Here is a 20,569-nt window from a genome sequence, read left to right on the forward strand (position 1 = left end):
CCTGAGAAATCAAGGGGGTAAAGTGATCCACTTACTTTTTCCATTTTAAAACTACCATAACAACACATGTTGTAATAGTTACAATCCTGACAGCTAGATTGACAACTACACATTCCAAAACTAATATCGGACTAGTAATAGAATCATGGAGATTAAGATCAATTAAGCACATTTATTTAAACACTTGAAAGTAACTCCGAACAAAATCCTATAGCTACAACAAAATATAATGCAAAATGTTTTAATTAACAATCAAATGACAGATAGAACCAGTTAGATTAGAACTCATATGCCAGTTCACGGCAATCAACGGGAGCAAGGCCATGGAACTGGTCAGCTCGTTGTTTCAAGTGTTTGCTCCTCCTCCATCTCATCTGTAAATATTCTCTTTGCCTCAGCTACTGCACCCCAGGATACTGATTTTACTTCCCCTTTCTATTTTTCTTTATAAATCTTTCGAGGGTTGTCTTGTCAATATTTCTATCCCTTCCAGCTTTTCTTAAGGACTTACACTACCGTTCAAAAGTTTGGGGTCATCCAGACAATTTCGTGTCTTCCATGAAAACTCACTTTTATTTATAAATGAATTGAACATTTCATAGAACATATAGTCAAGACATTGACAAGGTTAGAAATAATGATTAACATTTGAAGTAGTAAGGAAAGCCAGTTGTATAGCTTATATCACCAGCATAACTGTTTTCAGCTGTGCTAACATAATGTCACAAGGGTTTTCTAATCAGACATTAGTCTTCTAAGGCGATTAGCAAATGTACCATTAGAACACTGGAGTGATCGTTGATGGAAATGGGCCTCTCTACACCTATGGAGATATTTCATTAGAAACCAGACGTTTCCACCTAGAATAGTCATTTACCACATTAACAATGTATAGAGGGTATTTATGATTAATGTTATCTTTATTGAAAAAACAGTGCTTTTCTTTGAAAAATAAATACATTTCTAAGTGACCCCAAACTTTTGAACGGTAGTGCATGTCCTTGCATGACCTCAGCGGCTGCACTCTCCATCTCTGCAAGGGGTGTTTGGCCCCATGTTGTCTTCCTGGTGTCGTTTCTTGGCATGATGGCTTTCCTACAATGTTTATGATATTACAAATACAACATAATTAATGTAATATTACACTCAAATATCTTTAAGACTAAACTTAACTTGGGGTAAACTGTCTCACTTTACCCCATAACATTTGTCTCACTTTACCCCACAGCCACTATTTGAGAAAAAACAACATATCTTAGCCATTCAGGCTAATCTTCAGCTCGCATCAATCACATGGTTGTATATGTTAGAGGTTCATCGACATGTATGATATATGGTTTTCTACCTAAATCAATTTGTTTTGACACAAAAGTTGATTTAGTTCACAGCAGGAAAATTTACTTTTACATGCAAAAAACTAATTTTTGTGAAAAAACATACTTAACACAGCACCAGCACCACTTCTTTTTCATGGCAAGGGGGGAATGGGAGGGGCTTGAAAACATAATTCTCACATTACCACAAATGGGTTCCTTTGCCTAGATACAGGGGGTGTCTCACATTACCCGATGTCCCACATTACCCCGCTCTCCCTATGACGACGGGCTACTGTAATAACATGTAACTACTTCATTATAATTGTATTCCATTGATTCGGTATAACACTGATACACATTAATGACACGCTTATTTTTGAGGCTTTACACCAAACAGATATGAACTCATTCTTGATGCTGCAAATCTTTTCAACAATAAATATAAACATGACCCCTTACTTGTACTTTCTTACACTCACATGTTATATACAATGCACATGAACATTAGGTATTGTGTATATATATATATATAATATATATATATAGAAAACAATGTGCAAGTAGTTATTTACTATTATTAGGCTTGACAATGGCATTAACAAAGAATTGTGGCACAAGAATAACTTTCTGTAACTTCAGTCTATAATTGATGTAATTAGGTTTATTTGAAACGGTCAAAACTAAATCGTAATAATTCAGAGCCGAATGCAAAATCTAATCGTATTCCAGAAGACGCAAACTAAATTGGTTTCTTCTTCCGTCTGCTTCTGCTTCTCTTTTATTTACACAAACATGATACAGGAGGTTTCAGGTGCGGGACTGAAGGGCGAGTCTCTGGACCGTGTCCGACAGGTGGGTCATGTCGGCCTGCCGGGCCTGGTGTTTGATGCATTCCAGGGTTCGAACCTGGAGAGAGAGAGAGAGAGAGGAGGAGACGGGCTGCATTCACCGGAATTAACGAGACTGTGTATATTCTGGACCACTGTGGGACGTGAACTCACCGAGACTCGAGTCTCGCAGTAGCCGTGTTTGTGGCTGAGGTTCCACAGGTTGACAGCCAGCTGGCTCAGCTTGTTGTTCCTCAGGTCTCCGTGAGCCAGCAACACGCCGAACAGGGAGAAGGCCAGCGCTCCTTGACGCCGCGTGCTCTGCTGCGAGAGGGCCGGACCAACGTCATCGGATAGAAATCATACTTCTGATGAATAAATAAAAGAAGGACGCCGGTGCCTCACCTCGTCCCGACCGAGGGTCTTCAGGTGGTCCAGGATCTGTCCGACCAGAGTCTCGGACAGCTTGTTGATCTCCGATAGAAACTTGGGGTCTCCTCCATAAAGCGTCTCGTTGGAGTCCACTAGGACAAGTAAAGACAACAAAAAAAGATCACATAAAATAAATAATGACCTCTCTATGCACCACTGCAACATGGGAGAAGACGAACAGCAGAGCCTTTAACAGGAGATATTCTCATTCTGTGTGTGTTAGTGTGTGTGTGTGTGTGTGTGTGTGTACCTTTAGGGATGGAGTAGAGGTAGCTCTCCTGGCTCATGGCAGCCAGCAGGGGCAGCGCGCTGATGTAGACCCGCATCTTGGCGTCGCTGTTGTCCTCCCACGTGTAATCCTGGACCATGTTGAGCAAACCGCGGACTAGGTAGAGCACGCCGTGCTCTGGATGGTCCTGAACACACACACGCACACACACACACACACACAGTGTTAAGGAGATTTGGCTGTTGGTTGTGTACTTCATCTCCTTCGATTCACACACACGTCAAAACTCCTCACTGAGCTTTGTTTGTTTGTTTTTTTCGCTCCAGATGATTTTTTCCCCGTCACATTTCTCTCCTAAAAAGAACGAGGGAGGCGGGTCTTGTTACCGGGACGACCAGCAGGGTGGACAGAAAGTTGTTGATGAAGTCCATCAGGAAGCTCTCTGACGGGCGAAGTTTCCCCTCGACGCTGATGGAGCGAGGAACCTCCGGGAGGAGACCGACCGCCGCCTTCAGGAAAGCGTCCGCTGGAGGTGCGTCAGGGAGGATGGAGAGAGGCACGAGGGGAAGGGAGGTAACAAGGAGAGGAGATGGAAAGGAAACAAAAAGGAGGAGAGGAACGGATTGGAGATGACAGGAAAAGAACGTGAAGAATTGCCGATAAATTGAATGAAACGTTGCCTAAAATTGCCGCCGCCGCTCACCCTGGGAGAGACACTGATTGGCCAACGCGACCTGGCCGGACAGCAGGTAGAGGCTGAGACGGCTGAAGATGCTGCTGAGAGACGGGATGGTGATGAAACTGTAGGCGGCGCACGCCTGAGAGGAGGAGGAGGAGAGGAAGGACACCCGTCAGAGTTCATACGCAGGTTGATGGGTTTCCACGACTTTAAACCAAATTTCCATGACCAAACTTTTTTGAAAATGTCGTATTTAAAGTAACAATGATAATTCCAAAGCATACAGTCTATAACCTTAAATGACTCAAATGAATTAGAGACAATAATTTAGATTAAAAGAATAAAACATTCATGTCTTTTCTGTTTAGGTGCGTTCACTTGCAGCGCGGAAAATGTATAAAAAGAGCGTATGCCGGCTTATATTTTGAGCGTCTTTTAAAAGCATATTAATCACTTAAAACTCATAAATAAACATATGAATAAAACACATCTTCATGACTTTTCCAAAACTTTTGGGATGTTTTTTTTTCTTCCCATGACTTTTTCAAGGTCTGGAAATAACCATTTACAAATTTCCTGACTTTTCCAGGTTTTCCATGACCGTACGGACCCTGACCGTCCTCGAGTCAAAAGGCATCCGACATGTTACTCGGGACCGTACGGTGGCCCGCTGTGATCAGACGCTCTCGGCTTCGTCCACTCACCCTGACGAAGGCCGCCGTTTTGCGGGAGTGGCTCCCTCTCATCACCCGGCTGGTCTCCATCGCCAGCTGGTTCACCGTCTGGAGGCGACAGTGAGGATGTTGCTCGCGTGTTGAATTGAACATGTAAATAAATACTTTTTTTATTTTATACTGACGTGAATAAGCTGCACCAGCACCGACTCCAGGTTACAGAAGGTGGCTCGGGCCTCCACGCAGAAACTCAACTGCTGCTCGAAGTCCCGTCCAAAAGACACCTGAACACAACGATGGGGACACGGAGACAGAATCAGGTGTCAAGACAGAAAGAAAAAAAGAAATATTTATTTGTATAGTTTTATTCTTAGGTGCCATTTAGACATATTTTAAGACCATTTAGCTCCATTATCTTCTTATAGTGTTATTTATATATATATATATATATATATATAAATTATAAAAAACATTTATATATATATATCAATAATATTATTTATATATATAATATATTTATATATATAAATTCATAATATATATGTAAGATAATCAATTGTATATACATAAAAAATATTATATATATATATAATAATAAAAATAGAATTATTATACATTCCAAAATGAATTAAATATATATATATATTATCTGTATGAACAAATAATGTTATATGTATAATAAAATATATATATATTTTAAATATATACAACAATATATATATTATAATAAAATATTAGTATAAAATAATATATATATATAATTTTTTTAGGGAGGGGGAGCACATTTTCACCTTTATTTGACCACTGACAGTGTAGAGATGGGGGGAGAGATGACATGCAGTTATAAGCATGCAATCTAACCATTTTGCTACCAAGCTCTATAGAGCTCAATTGTAAAAATAATATATATATATATATACATTTTAAATTTGTACTCAGTGACAGGTTTCTTCATTTCCATGAACACAAGCGTAGTTTATTTAAGTCAGTTCGATATTCATTCGCAGCTGAATACGCTCATTTCCGCAGAAGCCCGAGGAGTCTCACCATGCGGATGAAGCCGATGATCAGCAGAGCCAAAGATCTTTTCTCGTCCTCAAGAGTGAGAGCGCTGCAATACAGAGAGCCACCAGCAGAGGGAGCGAAGAGTCAGAGTTCAGATCTGTCCACATTCACAAATCTACATTCAAAAGGACTCAAACTAAAAAGGACAAAATAAAGTGTTTAAAAATCGATGAAAAAAATGATTCTTGAAACAATTACAAAATTCACAACTACACACACACACACACACACAAATAACCTACTTGACAGAGTCGTGCATGGTCTTGCAGATGTGCAACATGGCGTTGAGGATGACCGGGTCTCTGCTGGGCTCTTCCTGGTGTCTGCGACAGATCGGACCAATTAGAAGTCCGACATTTAACTTTCTATGAACACATGAGTCACAAAGCAGAAACCTCTCATTCTTTAAAACTCCGTCTCCGCGGTGGCTCTGACCTGATGAAGATCTCCATGATGGATCGGCACACCTCCACCCTCACGCTGTCCTTCTGGAACATGTCTAGAAACGGCAGGAAGCGCTCCTGTGGGCGACAGGATGAGAAGGCCTCTTATTTCAGGCCTCCGGGGAGCGTTTACATCTGGAAGGCGGCGGTCGGCTCACCATGGAGAAGAGGATGGAGAAGTCGTGGAAGTAGGTGAGGATCTTCCTGATCACCGACTGCAGCTGGGTCGCAGAACACAAACAAAGAGTCAGCGCCCGGCAGGAGGCGGGACAACGAGGCCCGGTGAGCCAATGAGCCGCTGACCTGAGGGTAAGCGTCCTCGAACGCCCGGTCGGGGGTCATGTGTTTGATGACGTCGGCCAGGACGGTGTTCACCTCGCGTTTCTGGAGGAGCGAGAGAGAGAGAGAGAGAGTCACGTGACCTTTCACTACTCTGAGTGACTCCGCCTCCCTCCGGCGCTTTACTCACGGAGAAGTGTCGGCAGGTGAACTCCACCCAGATCTCAGCGCAGATGACGTAGTCCTGAAGACGACAAACAACGCACAGTCACAACATGAGTGTGTTCATGCGGGCACACACACATACAGAAGCACACACACACACACAGAACCACACACACACACACTCTAAAAAATTTTTTTTTAGTTTAGTTTATTTCGATCAGCAATACTTCACAAAAATCAAAATTTCAACAAAAGAAGACACACACAAACACAGACACACACAAACACACACACACAGAACCACACACGCACACACGGGCACACACACAGACACACACAGAACCACACACACACGCACACACGGGCACACACACAGACACACACACTCACACACCTCGTCATACCTGGGGGCTGCGGACTTTGGTGACGACCTTCCAGGCCTCGTTGAGGATCGCCAGCCTTTCGGGTTCTGGGGGGTCGGCGCAGGCCAGACTACGACCCAGAGACCCGAACAGCAGATGCTGGAGAGACGACACAGAGGGAGGACACAGAGAGAGGACACAGAGAGAGAGAGGACACAGAGAGAGAGAGGACACAGAGAGAGAGAGAGAGAGAGAGAGAGAGAGGACACAGAGAGAGAGGACACAGAGAGAGAGAGGACACAGAGAGAGAGAGGACACAGAGAGAGAGGACACAGAGAGAGGACACAGAGAGAGGACACAGAGAGAGAGGACACAGAGAGAGAGGACACAGAGAGAGAGGACACAGAGAGAGGACACAGAGAGAGGACACAGAGAGAGGACACAGAGAGAGGACACAGAGAGAGGACACAGAGAGAGAGGACACAGAGAGAGGACACAGAGAGAGGACACAGAGAGAGGACACAGAGAGAGGACACAGAGAGAGGACACAGAGAGAGGACACAGAGAGAGGACACAGAGAGAGGACACAGAGAGAGAGGACACAGAGAGGACACAGAGAGAGGACACAGAGAGAGGACACAGAGAGAGGACACAGAGAGAGGACACAGAGAGAGGACACAGAGAGAGAGGACACAGAGAGAGGACACAGAGAGAGAGGACACAGAGAGAGAGGACACAGAGAGAGGACACAGAGAGAGAGGACACAGAGAGAGGACACAGAGAGAGAGGACACAGAGAGAGGACACAGAGAGAGAGGACACAGAGAGAGGACACAGAGGGAGGACACAGAGAGAGGACACACAGCTTCAGACACCTCGTTCTGTCTACAGTTTCAGGATCTCCGTAGTTTGCCGTCATCTCTTCACACATTCACAGGACGTGTTCAGCGTGTCGGTGACCTCTGACCTTTGGGAATCCGGCCTCGTCGCAGTCCTTGATCATGCCGATGAAGTCGGTGGCTCTGGCGGCGACGAACTCCGGCCTGAAGGCCCTCATGACGGAGTTCAGCAGCAAAGCACTGTGGGAACATGAGCACGCCGTGTTCTGGTGGTCACAGCAGGAACTGTTGAAGCTGACCCTTCAAACTGGACTCGTGTGAACTGGGCCCCGATGGTTTACGGCAACGTGGTCTTGCAAACACTCGACGATGGTCGCGCGTGTCCACCGGTTACGACCAAAACACATCCTCACATACACAAATGGTTCTTTAAAAGGCTCTGTGGTTCTACGAAGAACCATCACCTACTGAAGAACCATTTATTTGTTTGAGACACCTTCATAGGTTCTTTGAAGAACACCACAAACAATCACACACGCAGTCACAACCCGAGTGTGTTCATGCATGTACACACACACACACACACACACAGAACCACACACACACACACAGAACCACACACAGAACCACACACACACACACACACACACACAGAACCACACACACACACACACACACACACACACACAGACCACACACACACACACAGAACCACACACACACAGAACCACACACACACAGAACCACACACACACACACACACAGAACCACACACACACACCACACACACAGAACCACACACACACAGACCACACACACACACACAGAACCACACACACACACCACACACACAGAACCACACACACACAGACCACACACACACAGACCACACACACACAGAACCACACACACACAGAACCACACACAGAACCACACACGCTGTGATGCCGTCTTCACTCACTTGTTGCCCAGCTTCTTGCATCTGTCCGTCATCTCCGTGAGCAGCGGCTGAGGCGGGAACACAAACCGCATTAAAAACACGCCTCCGCCCATATGAAAGGACTTTTGACCTTTTCCACTTGAAAAAACGCCGTTATTTGAATATCTTTCTGATTGAAAACAAACAGAGCGAAACAGTGTGTGTGTGTGTGTGTGTGTGTGTGTGTGTGTGAGCGCGTGCCTCTGGAGCTCGGTAGGCGATGCACTGCAGGATCCAGTTGACGGCGGGCGAGTAGAGCGTCAGGTACTCGGGCAGCTCCACCCTCTGCAGCACCAGCTGCTGCTGGACGCTCTCGCCGCCGATCTGCCGGAAGCTGCCCAGCAGGTCGAAGAAGTTGCGGTTCAGGCTCTCCTTCAGGTGGGGGGCCACTTCCATGCCCACCTGGGGGGGGCAGAGCAGCGTCACCTCTGGCTCCCCGGGGAGGAGGCGTGAGGGGGGACCGTGTCGTAGCGCGTCTCACCCTGCAGAGGTACGCTCTGGCGTACGCCGCCACCAGGGGGTCTCCGATGCCTCGGATCATGGCCGTCAGCCGAGGGAGCGTCTCCGGGATACCGCTGTGAGGGGGAGGGGCTATTTTGTTATTACGTTGTAGCAAACGCATGCCCCAAATCTTTAAAATAACCCCGAAAACAAAGTAATTCTGGGATGCAACGACGGAGCGAAACCAACCATTTGTTCAGGAAGCGGTTGCACTTGAGGATGGCGGCCTCGACGTATCTGTTCACCGGAGGTCAAAGAGTCACATGTCTACACAAGGCCAGGTGAGGTCAGGTGAGGTCAGGCGAGGTCAGGCGAGGTCAGGCGAGGTCACGGGGTCAGAGGGAAGGCGGTGGGGAAAGGATACAGTCGGGGCAGGAGCTCCCTGATGGACGCGATCTTGAAGAACCAGTTGAGACACGTCTCCTTGGCCGTGTCGTTCACGTCATCCACTGTGAACAAGTCTGGAGGAAGGAAGGAAGGAAGGAGGAAAGGAGGAAGGGAAGAAGGGAGGAAGGGAGGAAGGGACAAAACGAACATGAGCCAGACACAGACAAAAATTAAAATGCTCAAATCACATCCGACTGGATTTTTATTCCCGAGTCTTCTCCGTACCTGTCAGGGGTCGAGGGTCAGAACACATGGTCCAGATTCTGTCGTACACCAACCGGCCTGCACAGAGACGACAGTCAGAACGCTGCGCCACGACTGGCTGTGTGAAACTAGTGTAGCTTTTAATGTGACTCGTATTGTGGTTTTTATGTGCCTAGTATTGTAGTTTTTATGTGCCTAGTATTGTAGTTTTTAAAGTGCCTAGTATTGTAGTTTTTAATGTCACTAGTATTGTAGTTTTTAATCTGACTAGTATTGTAGTTTTTAATCTGACTAGTATTGTAGTTTTTAATCTGACTAGTATTGTAGTTTTTAAAGTGACTAGTATTGTAGTTTTTAATGCGACGATTTAACTGTGTGAAACTATTGTAGCTTTTAATGTGACTAGTACAGGACTGTCTCAGAAAATTAGAATATTGTGATAAAGTTCTTTATTTTCTGTAATGCAATTAAAAAAACAAAAATGTCATGCATTCTGGATTCATTACAAATCAACTGAAATATTGCAAGCCTTTTATTCTTTTAATATTGCTGATTATGGTTTACAGCTTAAGAAAACTCTAAAATCCTATCTCATAAAATTTGAATATTTCCTCAGACCAAGTAAAAAAAAAGATTTATAACAGCAAAACAAAATCAAACATTTGAAAATGTGTTTCCAGGTGTTTCGAGTTAATTAGACGATTCAAGTGATTTGTTTAATACCCTACTAGTATACTTTTTCATGATATTCTAATATTTAGAGATAGGATATTTGAGTTTTCTTAAGCTGTAAACCATAATCAGCAATATTAAAAGAATAAAAGGCTTGCAATATTTCAGTTGATTTGTAATGAATCCAGAATGCATGACATTTTTGTTTTTTTAATTGCATTACAGAAAATAAAGAACTTTATCACAATATTCTAATTTTCTGAGACAGTCCTGTATTGTAGTTTTTAATCTGACTAGTTTTGTAGTTTTTAATCTGACGAGTATTGTAGTTTTTAATGTGACGAGTCTTGTAGTTTTTAAGGTGACTAGTATTGTAGTTTTTAATGTGACTGGTATTGTAGTTTTTAATGTGACTAGTATTATAGTTTTTAATGTGACTAGTATTGTAGTTTTTAATGTGACTTGTATTATAGTTTTTAATGTGACTAGTATTGTAGTTTTTAAAGTGACTAGTATTGTAGTTTTTAATCTGACTAGTATTGTAGTTTTTAAAGTGACTAGTATTGTAGTTTTTAATCTGACTAGTATTGTAGTTTTTAAAGTGACTAGTATTGTAGTTTTTAATCTGACTATTATTGTAGTTTTTAAAGTGACTAGTATTGTACTTTTTAATCTGACTAGTATTGTAGTTTTTAAAGTGACTAGTATTGTAGTTTTTAATCTGACCAGTATTGTAGTTTTTAAAGTGACTAGTATTGTAGTTTTTAATGTGACGAGTATTGTAGTTCTTAATGTCACTGTAGTCTTTAACTGTTTTTCTTCTTTCACTCAGCGCTATGGGGGTTCGTTACGCACCAAACGTGTCGAGGATGTCCGTGATGAGGACGAACTTGCTGGGGTAGAACTGGATCACCGAGGTGTCGGACAGCAGCTTGGAGCACTTTGAAAACAGAACCCGGGTCAGAGTTTATTAACTTATTGCGTGGTTAACGTGACTGCAAAGGAGCATTAAAAGTCTCTTTTCCTCTTCTTTATTTTCTGTGTGTTTCTCTACCTGGATGACGATCTTCAGGGCTTTGACCTTCTGATCCGAGGCCCAGGCCTCCTTCAGGGACTGGTTCAGCTCCTCGATGCGGTTGGCGTACTCCTGTTGGGAGAGGTTCAGCAGCTCCTTCTGGGAACCCTGAACACACACACACACACACACACACACACACGTCAGTCTCAAACTCATCGATGTGAATTTGGAGGCAGTGGAAGTGCATCAGTAACAAGAGGACATTTGACATTTTAAATGTTGTATTCAGAACTAGAAGGCACCTCCTCCAGGTCGTCCAGCTCCTCCAGGCGAGTCCGCACTTTCTCGGAAACGGCGGAGGATCCCGGACTCGGGTCTTTTCCTACGGCGACAGCAGCGCTGATGCGTTAGTGTTTAACCAGATTAAAAAATAACACACACAGACTCTGTGTCGCTCTATTAAAGATTACCCAAAGTACAGTTATTCCTCGTGCAATTAATGCTCGGAATTTACTACCTCATCATATATGGAAAGTATTCAGACCCCTTTAAAATGTTCACTCTTTGTTTCATTGCAGCCATTTGCTAAAATCTAAAAAGTTCATTTAATTTCTCATGAATGTTCACTCAGCACCCCATCTGGACAGAAAAAAACAGAAATGTAGAATTCTTTCCAAATGTATAAATGTGTTTTTTTCTATCCAATGGGGTGCTGAGTTAATGAGTAATAAAATGTCATTTTTTTTATTTTAGCAAATGGCTGCAATGGAACAAAGAGGTCTGAATACTTTCCGTACCCACTGTATCTTATACAAGTAATAATTTGTCATTTAAAAAACTATTAAAAGGCATCAACCACTTGATATCAACTTATTGACATTTTCCATCCCTTTTGTAGCCATCTTTGTATAAATTACTGATGTATTGCACAATATACATCCTCGTCTGCACTTTTTTCTTCTTAAAATATATATATATATATTCTGTTTGTCTTATTTGTAAACGTTTGTTTCACGTCATTTTTTGCATGTTTTGTCCTTTCTGTGGACTCCAGGAAGATTAGCGGCCGCAAAGACGTCAGGGGATCCTAAAACTAAACTAAAATAAACTAATTGATTATTTTTGCCACACGGGGCAGCAAAAGCACGCCGTCAACACACGGACGTATTTTAACAAGCACTCTCCTTCCGTCTCAGGTTTGATTTTTTAACCCATCTGACTGCTAAACGCTCCCCTAAGTTCACCAGCCGGTTGCCGACTGCGCATGTCCACCGAGTACGAATGAAGTTGTGATGAATACAAATGCGTTTCTCACCTCGGTCCGAACCCATGAAGAGATTCTGTGAAGACAAAAGGAATCGGAATCACATTTCCGTTTGAAGAACCAGAACGACTTCCCGTTGCGGTGGAGGGCGACTCACAATCGAGAGCTTCTCCGTGGTGGTGAACCGGGCCAGGATCTCCCCGCGTTTCGACGACCAGGGTTCAAAGTCTGGTCCGACCGCTTCTTCCTCCTTCTCCCTCCTCTTCCTCCCCAGGTCCTGGAAGCACAACATCTCTCCTTATATCATCTTATTTCCACTTCTGGGTGTGGTAGTTTGACGATTGTTCGTTTCAAATGTGCTGATGTTTAAAATGTGTTGAGTTGAATACAGCGGTACAAACCCCAGTGGAGGCGCTGTGCGACATGGCGGGAGCCTCGACGACCGAGGCCGCCGCAAACATGGAGAGGGGGTCGGTCCCATCCATCATGGAGCTGAGGGGGTCCGGGGCCACCGAGGAGGAAGACGAGGAAGACGAGGAGGTGCTGCCTTTACGAGCCCCGCGGTGGGTCTTCGTGTCGGTCACCTGGGCGGAAAGAGAGAGGAGAAAGGGAGGTCAGAGCTGTGATGTTTTGCGACAGTGGCGTACGGTTTAGTTTCAAGAAGATGTCCACCATGATGGGTTTGAGGGGATGGTAGTCTCCAAAGTGGACCGGAGCAGCCTCGGGACGACATCTCTGCAGCTCGGCGTCATAGCTGCGTCCGCTGGATCGCCTTTAGTAAACAACAACAGACAAGAGGGCAGAATCAGCCTTCAGAAGGAGCTCACAGTGACAGTCGGAGTCAAGTCAAGTCAAGTCTTTTATTGTCAGATACACAGAATGACACAGGGTCAGACTGGGCACTGAAATTCTTAGGACAAGGCACCACAACAACTACCATAGCCTAACATAATATAACATAACATGACATACACACTGTACAAGAACTCTGAACATAATACTAACATATATACATATAATACACATAATAACTAGACTACAGACAAATGGGAGTAGCAGGAAGTGAAAGCAGGTAGTGCAATAGAAAGTGTAAGTGTAAGTACAAGGCTGAAAGTGACAGTGTATGTAAAGTGACGAGTGTAAAGTGTCGAGTGCAAAAGTGTCGATCGTGTGTCAGTGTCCATTGAGCAGCCTGATGGCTCTCGGGAAGAAACTGTTCTCCAGTCTCTGTGTGCGAGACCGGATACTACGGTACCGCCTTCCAGAAGGCAGCGGGGTGAACAGGCTGAAGGCTGGATGATGGCAGTCCTTTAGGATCCTGCCAGTCTTCCTGAGGCATCGTGTGGTATGTGTCCTGCAGGGCTGGGAGCTCCCTACCGATGATGAACTCCGCAGTCCTGACCACACTACATAGGGCCTTGCGGTCCTTGGCTGTGCAGCTCCCAGACCACACTGTGATGCACCCAGTCAGGATGCTTTCTATTGTGCATCTGTAGAAATTGGTGAGGATGACTGAATCCATGCCAAACTTCTTCAGTCTCTCACGATAGAGAGGATGCTGTTTGCTGACTGACAGCTGTCATAATGACACAACACCACCAACGTTTGACAAAATGCAACCTAATCGTAGGCATAGAGGACATTACCACTTGGTAATTCTGACATCTGATTAGTCACGTTATGTTGACAACCTGTTAACATAACCTGTATAAACAAGTTGAGCTTTTAATTTAGCAAGATAATTCTAATTAAGATCGCAAAACACACGTTTTCACGCCACGAAACGTTCCTAATAGTCGCCCGTAAAAACACACGGTTTTAGAACATCTACGTTGAGTTTTCTGAAATAGAGAAAAGAACATCTTACCACTGCACAGCAGCCATCTTTTTCTTCCAGTCACATGACACCTCAGTACTTCCTGGTTATGCCAACTTTTGTGAATGCGCCGTTATCGGTTTCAAACGGGCGGCCTGTTGAATACTAACTGTTATAGTCATCGCCAGGATTTATACTGTAAATACATAACGGTATTATATTATAACACACGTTAAAACACGTTTTAATAAACCGTTAAAGGAAAATACGACTTCATTACCCAGGACACCTTGCGCGCTCTCGAGCGAGTTTGCCCAAAGAGTAGAAGAAGGAGAAGAGGAGGTCCCACTTTGGAATTATTTATTTTGGAGGCACTGAACCCTTTTGTGAGGAACTTTGAGTTGTACCACATGCTAATTTAAATCAAAATAAAATAAAGCGAACTGATTTAACCAGGTAGTTGACTCTCCACTGCTACTTTTACAAAAAGCAAACGAATTTTCTTTAAGTAACCATTTTGGCCAATTGACACTGTTGTACGAAACGTTTGTCCAATAGACGATCTTCGTAAGCACCGCCAGGTTTCGCTGCGGGCAACCGGTGGAGAGCCGCGGCTAACGGTGTAGCCATGACCCGACCGTAGCGCGACCGGCTCGTGCGCCCTCTTCACCTGACCAGGTAAATCAGGTCAATGTCAAGCGGATTACGTGTCAGTGTTCTTTTATTAATGAGCAACGACTCGGGGTCGAAGGTGGCGGGAGGCCAGCCCGCAGGAACGAGAGAGCAAACGGCAGCACGTCTCGGAGCTAGCTAATTGGATGAATGCTTAATTTGGCCGTTTGAGAGATTATAAGGTTATTAAACCGCATATTATTCACTATTTAATGGCGATTTGTTTAATAATCTCAGTCTCTGATTGCATTTAGTAGATATTCTGTGCTGGTTACGAGCTACAATGACTCGCAAATATGCTATACTGACATCACAATACTCCATTAAGACATGTTAATACTTGTATAGTATAATTTACGTTATATAACTATATTCTCTCTGTGGCTGTCGGTGCTTTCACAGGGATGGAAGATTATCATAGCTGTCAAATTCATGCTAATATTGTGGAATTAAGAATTAATTTTATTCTGAAAAATTAATTAATTAATTAAAAAGCTGCACTACTTGAATGTATGTAAAGTGGCCTTCTAGACTGGGAAAACAAATTAATTAAAATACAAACAATTAAATCACGATATTACGGATTGAAGCAACCCTATTATTATTATTATTATTATTATTATAATCATCAACAACAAGGCTGCATATTTGTTTTCTCTATTCAACAATTAATAATTGAGTCTACAAAATGTAAATAAAATGCCCATTTAACTTTGCCGGAACATTACCTGCCATAATAATCAGATTGTCAGTATATTGGCAAATTAAATGTATGTTGATTGATTAATCAATGACCCGTAAATGTCTTTCTTTTGTAGCTCTACACACTATCCTAGTAACCATAGCCTCAACATAATGCTGTGGTTGAGTACGCCTCTCTTTCACATACATGGCCACAGTAATTATAGAAAGTCATTTGTTAAACTGTTAATTTATATATATGATGAGTTATTGATTAATCTGTACTGTATATATATCTTTAAAAATAAGGACGTATTGATTGCAAAATCCGTAGCGAGTGTCTTAAAACTGCTTGACCACGTATTTATTTTATATGAAATAAACAAGCGTGTAGATGTCAGTTGATTCACGTCGAGAGAGAAGAGAGAGATTTACTTCATATGTTATGGCACAGATGCTCTGGATAGTGGATAAGGTCAATTAAAAGACTGGAAGTTAAGTGGAAGTGGGCCTCCGCACGTAGTAATTAAGCTCGCTCCGTAAAGTGTAAATTGGTGTTCAATCCTGATTTATTAATGTTGCACGTAGCGCCATTAAATAGGTAAACGGCGCCTTCGGATGGGACGTACAGGTGTCACATTGACATCCTTTTACTTTACATCACTTCATTGCACTTTTTATTTATTCATTCATTTTCTCCGGTAACTTACGGGATAGTCGAGTTGCAGCTGACGGCGAAGCGAGAGCGAGAGGGGCGGGTCGTTGACGGCGAGAGGGCCCAGAGGTCCCAGAGGTCCCAGAGGAGCATCTCTCATTCTCTCGTCCGGAGAACCTGAACAAAGCTTATCTGTGTAACCAATACTCTCCTTCATGGAATGATGCCCACCAGGGATCGGGTAGCTTCTTTTATTTCCTACTTAAGAAACTCCCCTCTCTTACCGGGTTACCGCGCCGCGTGTTTCGAAGAGGTTTTTTTCTGTTGGCCCGCACGTCTGGATTTTGCTATGAATTATTAACGGGAGGAGATAATTTCTAAGGGGGCCGAGTGGGCGTCGCTCGGTACCTGGCGGCTCGTCCTTGTTTTCCTTTATGAAGGTCGCGTGTCGCGCGGAGGATGCCCGCTGCTTTTCGGGAGACGTAACTGTTATTTAAAAAGTGTTTAAATGTGCGAGGAGCCGCCGCCGCTCTTTGACTTCCCCCCGGAGGAGGCGATGGCGCTGGAACACGTCCGTCTCCGCTACGAAGAGCTGCTGTTCTACACGGCCTGCGTTTTCAACTGTTGGTCCGTGTGTCTGTGTGTGTGTGTGTGTGTGGAAGGCAGAGTGTGTAGGAGAGGAGGAGGTGGAGGAGGTGGAGGTGGCATGCGTACGGGCAGCAGCAGCTGGAGGTGGCAGCTCTCCCGGGCCATGAGACTGGCTCTGCGCTGGTTCCGCTGGTGCCGCCTGCAGAGAGGCGGCGGCGGCGGTGGGGCGACCGAGCGGCGCGGCGCCGCCGGCCGGCTGCTGGAGCTGTGGCGCTACGGCCGGCTGCTGCTCACCTCGCTGCACTTCAACAGCCTCACCGACTCCGACACGCTGCTGGACTGCGCCTTCGAACCCGTCTACTGGATCGTGGACAACGTGACCCGCTGGTTCGGAGTGGTGAGCTGGTGCTTTTCTTCTGTCCTTGTTGGCTCCCTCTTCCCCCACGACCCTCGCTCCTCACCCCTCTCCCTCTCCCAGGTGTTCGTCTGCCTCGTCGTGCTGCTGACCACCTCCGTCGTGGTCATCATCTACCTGTTCGTCCTGCCCACGATTCTCAGCACCTACCCGTCGTACTGGATCGCCTGGCACCTGAGCTGCGGCCACTGGCTCCTCGCCATGGTGGTCTTCCATTACTACAAGGCCACCACCACCCCTCCGGGACACCCGCCCAAGGTACACCCCCCCCCCCCCCCCAGCTCCTGAGGAGATGTGCCGACAGTGATGCACACGGCACGCTCGATTGCTTATAGCTTTGTTATTTTGAGCAGCACTTTTCTTAAAATATATGATATTCCTGTATTCGTCCCACAGTGGGGACGATTAATAAAAATAATTATAATAATATATTATATTATATAATAATAATATATTACATATAATAATTATATTATATATACCAATAATATTATATATAATAATATATAATAATAATAAAAAATATATAATATGCAGTGCATTGAGCTCTACGTACCCCAGTTTCAGTTGTGAGTAATATATACTCCTCGTATGTGTGTGTTTTTATTTTAGGAAAAAATGAATATTCCCTCAGTATCCATCTGTAAGAAATGCATCACTCCCAAACCTCCCAGGACGCACCACTGCAGCATCTGCAACACGTGAGATAATCAAATAATAATTCTCACGTACAGTTCTTCCGTTTATATATATATATATACAACATTAAAAAAAGATTCCCTCATGGTTCGTTGTTTGTTTTTATTACAGCTGTGTTCTGAAGATGGACCACCACTGTCGTATCCTTCCATCAAGCAACATCAAACAAATGTAAAAAGGAGAATGCATAAACGTGCTTTACTTATTTTACTTATTTTAAAAATGTGTTTGTTTTTGGATTCTCCATCTTTGTCCGCGTTGGACCTGAACATGTTGTCTTCAGCCTGGTTGAACAACTGCGTCGGCCACTTCAACCAGCGCTACTTCTTCTCCTTCTGCCTCTACATGACGCTCGGCTGCTTCTACTGCAGCGTGAGCAGCAAGGCCCTGTTCCTGGAGGCCTACGGCGCCATCGAGGTGAGGAGAACCTCTATCGTCTGTCTCTATGGGGTCACAGGAGGTGGCGGGGAGGAGGCGGGGTGGAGGAGGGGTGGAGGCGGGGAGGAGGCGGGGAGGAGGAGGGCTCAGTTGGCAAACGATAAGCGAAATTGGAGACGCCCAAAGGATCTTAGCTTTCTGCTCTCGCCACTGATCCAGGACGTTGATATCAAACCAGCTGGTGGACAAACAACTTCAGGCCCCCCGACCCGAGCCATGATATCACTGACCACGTTATCGTACCCACATTGTGAGCGGCCTCAGAAGAGCAGTGCAGCTCGGCTTAGACCCGAAAGTGAAATAAGTTCCACCATTCGTCCCCAAACAACGCGAGCGTGACCACTTCCTGTCCCCTCCAGAGATACTATCAGACTCCGCCTCCAACCGACGTCGACATCGAGACCACGGCTCAGAAGTGTATCATCTTCCTCTGGGTGTTGACCAGGTAAGGAACACTTGGCCACATGCTGCTTCTGTTTTTATACATATATATTATTATATATATTTTAATTATTTTATATTTTATATATATATTAAAAAATATATTTATAAATATGTATACATTTATATACATATATATTTATATATATAAATATATATGTATAGAAATAAATGTAAATATGTATAGAAATCTAAATATGTAAATTTATATATATTAAAAAAGAACAAAAAATATATATATAAAACAATATACATACTGTATATATTTATATATATAAATAAATATATATGTTTATAAATATGTATGAACATATGTATCTAAATAAATATAGAAACATATGTATGTATGAATATATATAAAAATGTTTAAAAAAAACTAAATGTATGAATAAATAAATAAATACAAGCCTCAGATAAAGGTTGATGCGTCCTCCCCGCAGCACGGTGACGGTCGCTCTCGGAGGACTGACCATTTGGCACAGCATCCTCATCAGCAGAGCCGAGACCAGCGTGGAGCGCCACATCAACCACAAAGAGACCAAAAGGCTCCGGGAGAAGGGCAAGGTGCGGTACCATCAGTACCATCGGTACCGTCAGACATGTTGAGACCAACAGAAATGTACACAAGAACACAACTTTGAAAATGGTCTCTTGCTGTGTTCTCGCGCAGCTCTTCAAGAACCCCTACCACCACGGCACCATGAACAACTGGAAGCTGCTGCTGGGTGTGGAGGAAAGGAGGTGAGGTCCTAACCTGAGAAGATGTTGTCGTTAAAGAGTCTCAACAGAGTAAAACAACTCTTTATTGACGACTTAAACAAAATAGAAAGTATTTCCCCTGCTCATCGTTGACATTATCTGTCCCCCCCCCCCAGACACTGGGTCACGCGGGTCCTCTTGCCCTCCAGCCACCTGCCCAGAGAGGACGGCATCATGTGGGACTTCAGCTTCGCCAGAACAGACCCCATGGCCATCTGACCCCTCCTCTAAAAACAACAACAACAACAACGTATAGGCATCGCGAGTCTCAGCTCGGGGACTCAGAGCGGAAGCTGCTTCAATGTGACGAGAGGAAGAAGCGTTGTAGTTCCACAATTAGACACACGGGGGTCTTTTGCACTGTTTGGGGAACCGCCTGGAGCAAAGCACTGTGACTCATCTCGACGCGGGCCAGCGGTGCTGCTGGCCAGCGTCGTCGGGAAGACGACGGCGTTCTCCCGCCCGCCCGAAAAAAGGAAAAAAAATAGACTTTTCCGTTCACGCGAGGCGGGAGACGGAGGGATGCGGAGGTACGGGGCGCATCGGGGCGCATCGGGGCGCTCCGGGGGCGCCGGCGCGTTCAGGTGCTGCCGGTTGTCATCCATAACGATGCGAGTGTTTCCGTTGGGCTCCTCGGGGTCTCGTACGTTTGGATGTGCCAGCGTTAAAGTGACGGTTGTGTTATTCTTTTATTTTGTATGTGCTCATGTGTTTATGGATCGAGATGTTCAAATGCAGCATTAATGAGTCGTCCGTGTTGTCCATGTTCACCGTGTTTGTGCGTCTCATCCTCCACGGGTTTCTTAATGTCGAGGAAAGAAAACATTGTTCTTCTCCGTGTTTTAAGCTTTACAACCGATGAGAACTTGTCGTGTCTCGTTTGGACTTTAACATTAAAGTGAATCCGGCTGCTGTGAAACCATTTTTTTTTTAAATCACCCTTTCTGAACTTAATGGATGGGTTGGGTCTGTAGTTGCCATAGAAACGTTGCGTACACCGTGGGTGTGTGACTTATGGGAGCTGAGCTCCAGTGTGATTTGTCATTTTTTAAATAAAAAGTTTGTTATTTC

The 20,569-nt window shown here is 44.4% G+C and overlaps 2 protein-coding genes across 6 annotated transcripts; one reads left to right on the top strand and one right to left on the bottom strand.

Moving 5' to 3' along the window:
• Positions 1-157: 157 nt before the first annotated feature.
• vps35l (VPS35 endosomal protein sorting factor like) lies at positions 158-14,355 on the bottom strand. Of its 2 annotated transcripts, none has more exons than XM_056430298.1 (30): positions 14,202-14,355; positions 13,007-13,106; positions 12,736-12,918; positions 12,492-12,611; positions 12,386-12,410; positions 11,373-11,452; positions 11,107-11,235; positions 10,908-10,992; positions 9,402-9,458; positions 9,154-9,250; positions 8,979-9,026; positions 8,770-8,863; positions 8,490-8,690; positions 8,271-8,317; positions 7,438-7,549; positions 6,514-6,630; positions 6,135-6,188; positions 5,969-6,049; positions 5,824-5,886; positions 5,658-5,743; positions 5,465-5,545; positions 5,205-5,268; positions 4,343-4,441; positions 4,188-4,265; positions 3,508-3,622; positions 3,191-3,330; positions 2,826-2,991; positions 2,549-2,667; positions 2,318-2,464; positions 158-2,222 (listed from the first exon to the last, which is right to left on the bottom strand). In XM_056430298.1, exons 1-30 carry the CDS (start codon positions 14,216-14,218, stop codon positions 2,124-2,126), a joined length of 2,904 nt encoding a protein of 967 aa, XP_056286273.1. In that variant the 5' UTR covers positions 14,219-14,355; the 3' UTR covers positions 158-2,123. The 2 variants fall into 2 exon arrangements, with proteins under 2 accessions (XP_056286273.1, XP_056286272.1); XM_056430297.1 differs by having other exon boundaries at positions 2,318-2,467; positions 14,202-14,349.
• Positions 14,356-14,762: 407 nt separating this feature from the next.
• Positions 14,763-20,567, top strand: zdhhc16b (zinc finger DHHC-type palmitoyltransferase 16b). 4 transcript variants are annotated; one of them, XM_056429465.1, is made up of 10 exons: positions 14,763-14,828; positions 16,821-17,143; positions 17,225-17,419; positions 17,774-17,862; positions 17,972-18,031; positions 18,144-18,277; positions 18,658-18,743; positions 19,180-19,303; positions 19,410-19,480; positions 19,615-20,567. In XM_056429465.1, the coding sequence occupies exons 2-10, from the start codon at positions 16,865-16,867 to the stop codon at positions 19,891-19,893; spliced, it is 1,317 nt and encodes a 438-aa protein (XP_056285440.1). In that variant the 5' UTR covers positions 14,763-14,828; positions 16,821-16,864; the 3' UTR covers positions 19,894-20,567. The 4 variants fall into 4 exon arrangements, with proteins under 4 accessions (XP_056285440.1, XP_056285441.1, XP_056285442.1 ...); XM_056429466.1 differs by having other exon boundaries at positions 14,786-14,828; positions 16,825-17,143; XM_056429467.1 differs by having other exon boundaries at positions 14,806-17,143; positions 17,972-18,000; positions 19,615-19,809.
• The last annotated feature ends 2 nt before the right edge of the window (positions 20,568-20,569 follow it).

The sequence above is a fragment of the Pseudoliparis swirei genome, chromosome 13 (genome assembly GCF_029220125.1).
Source record: "Pseudoliparis swirei isolate HS2019 ecotype Mariana Trench chromosome 13, NWPU_hadal_v1, whole genome shotgun sequence".
In the NCBI taxonomy this organism is placed as follows: domain Eukaryota; kingdom Metazoa; phylum Chordata; class Actinopteri; order Perciformes; family Liparidae; genus Pseudoliparis; species Pseudoliparis swirei.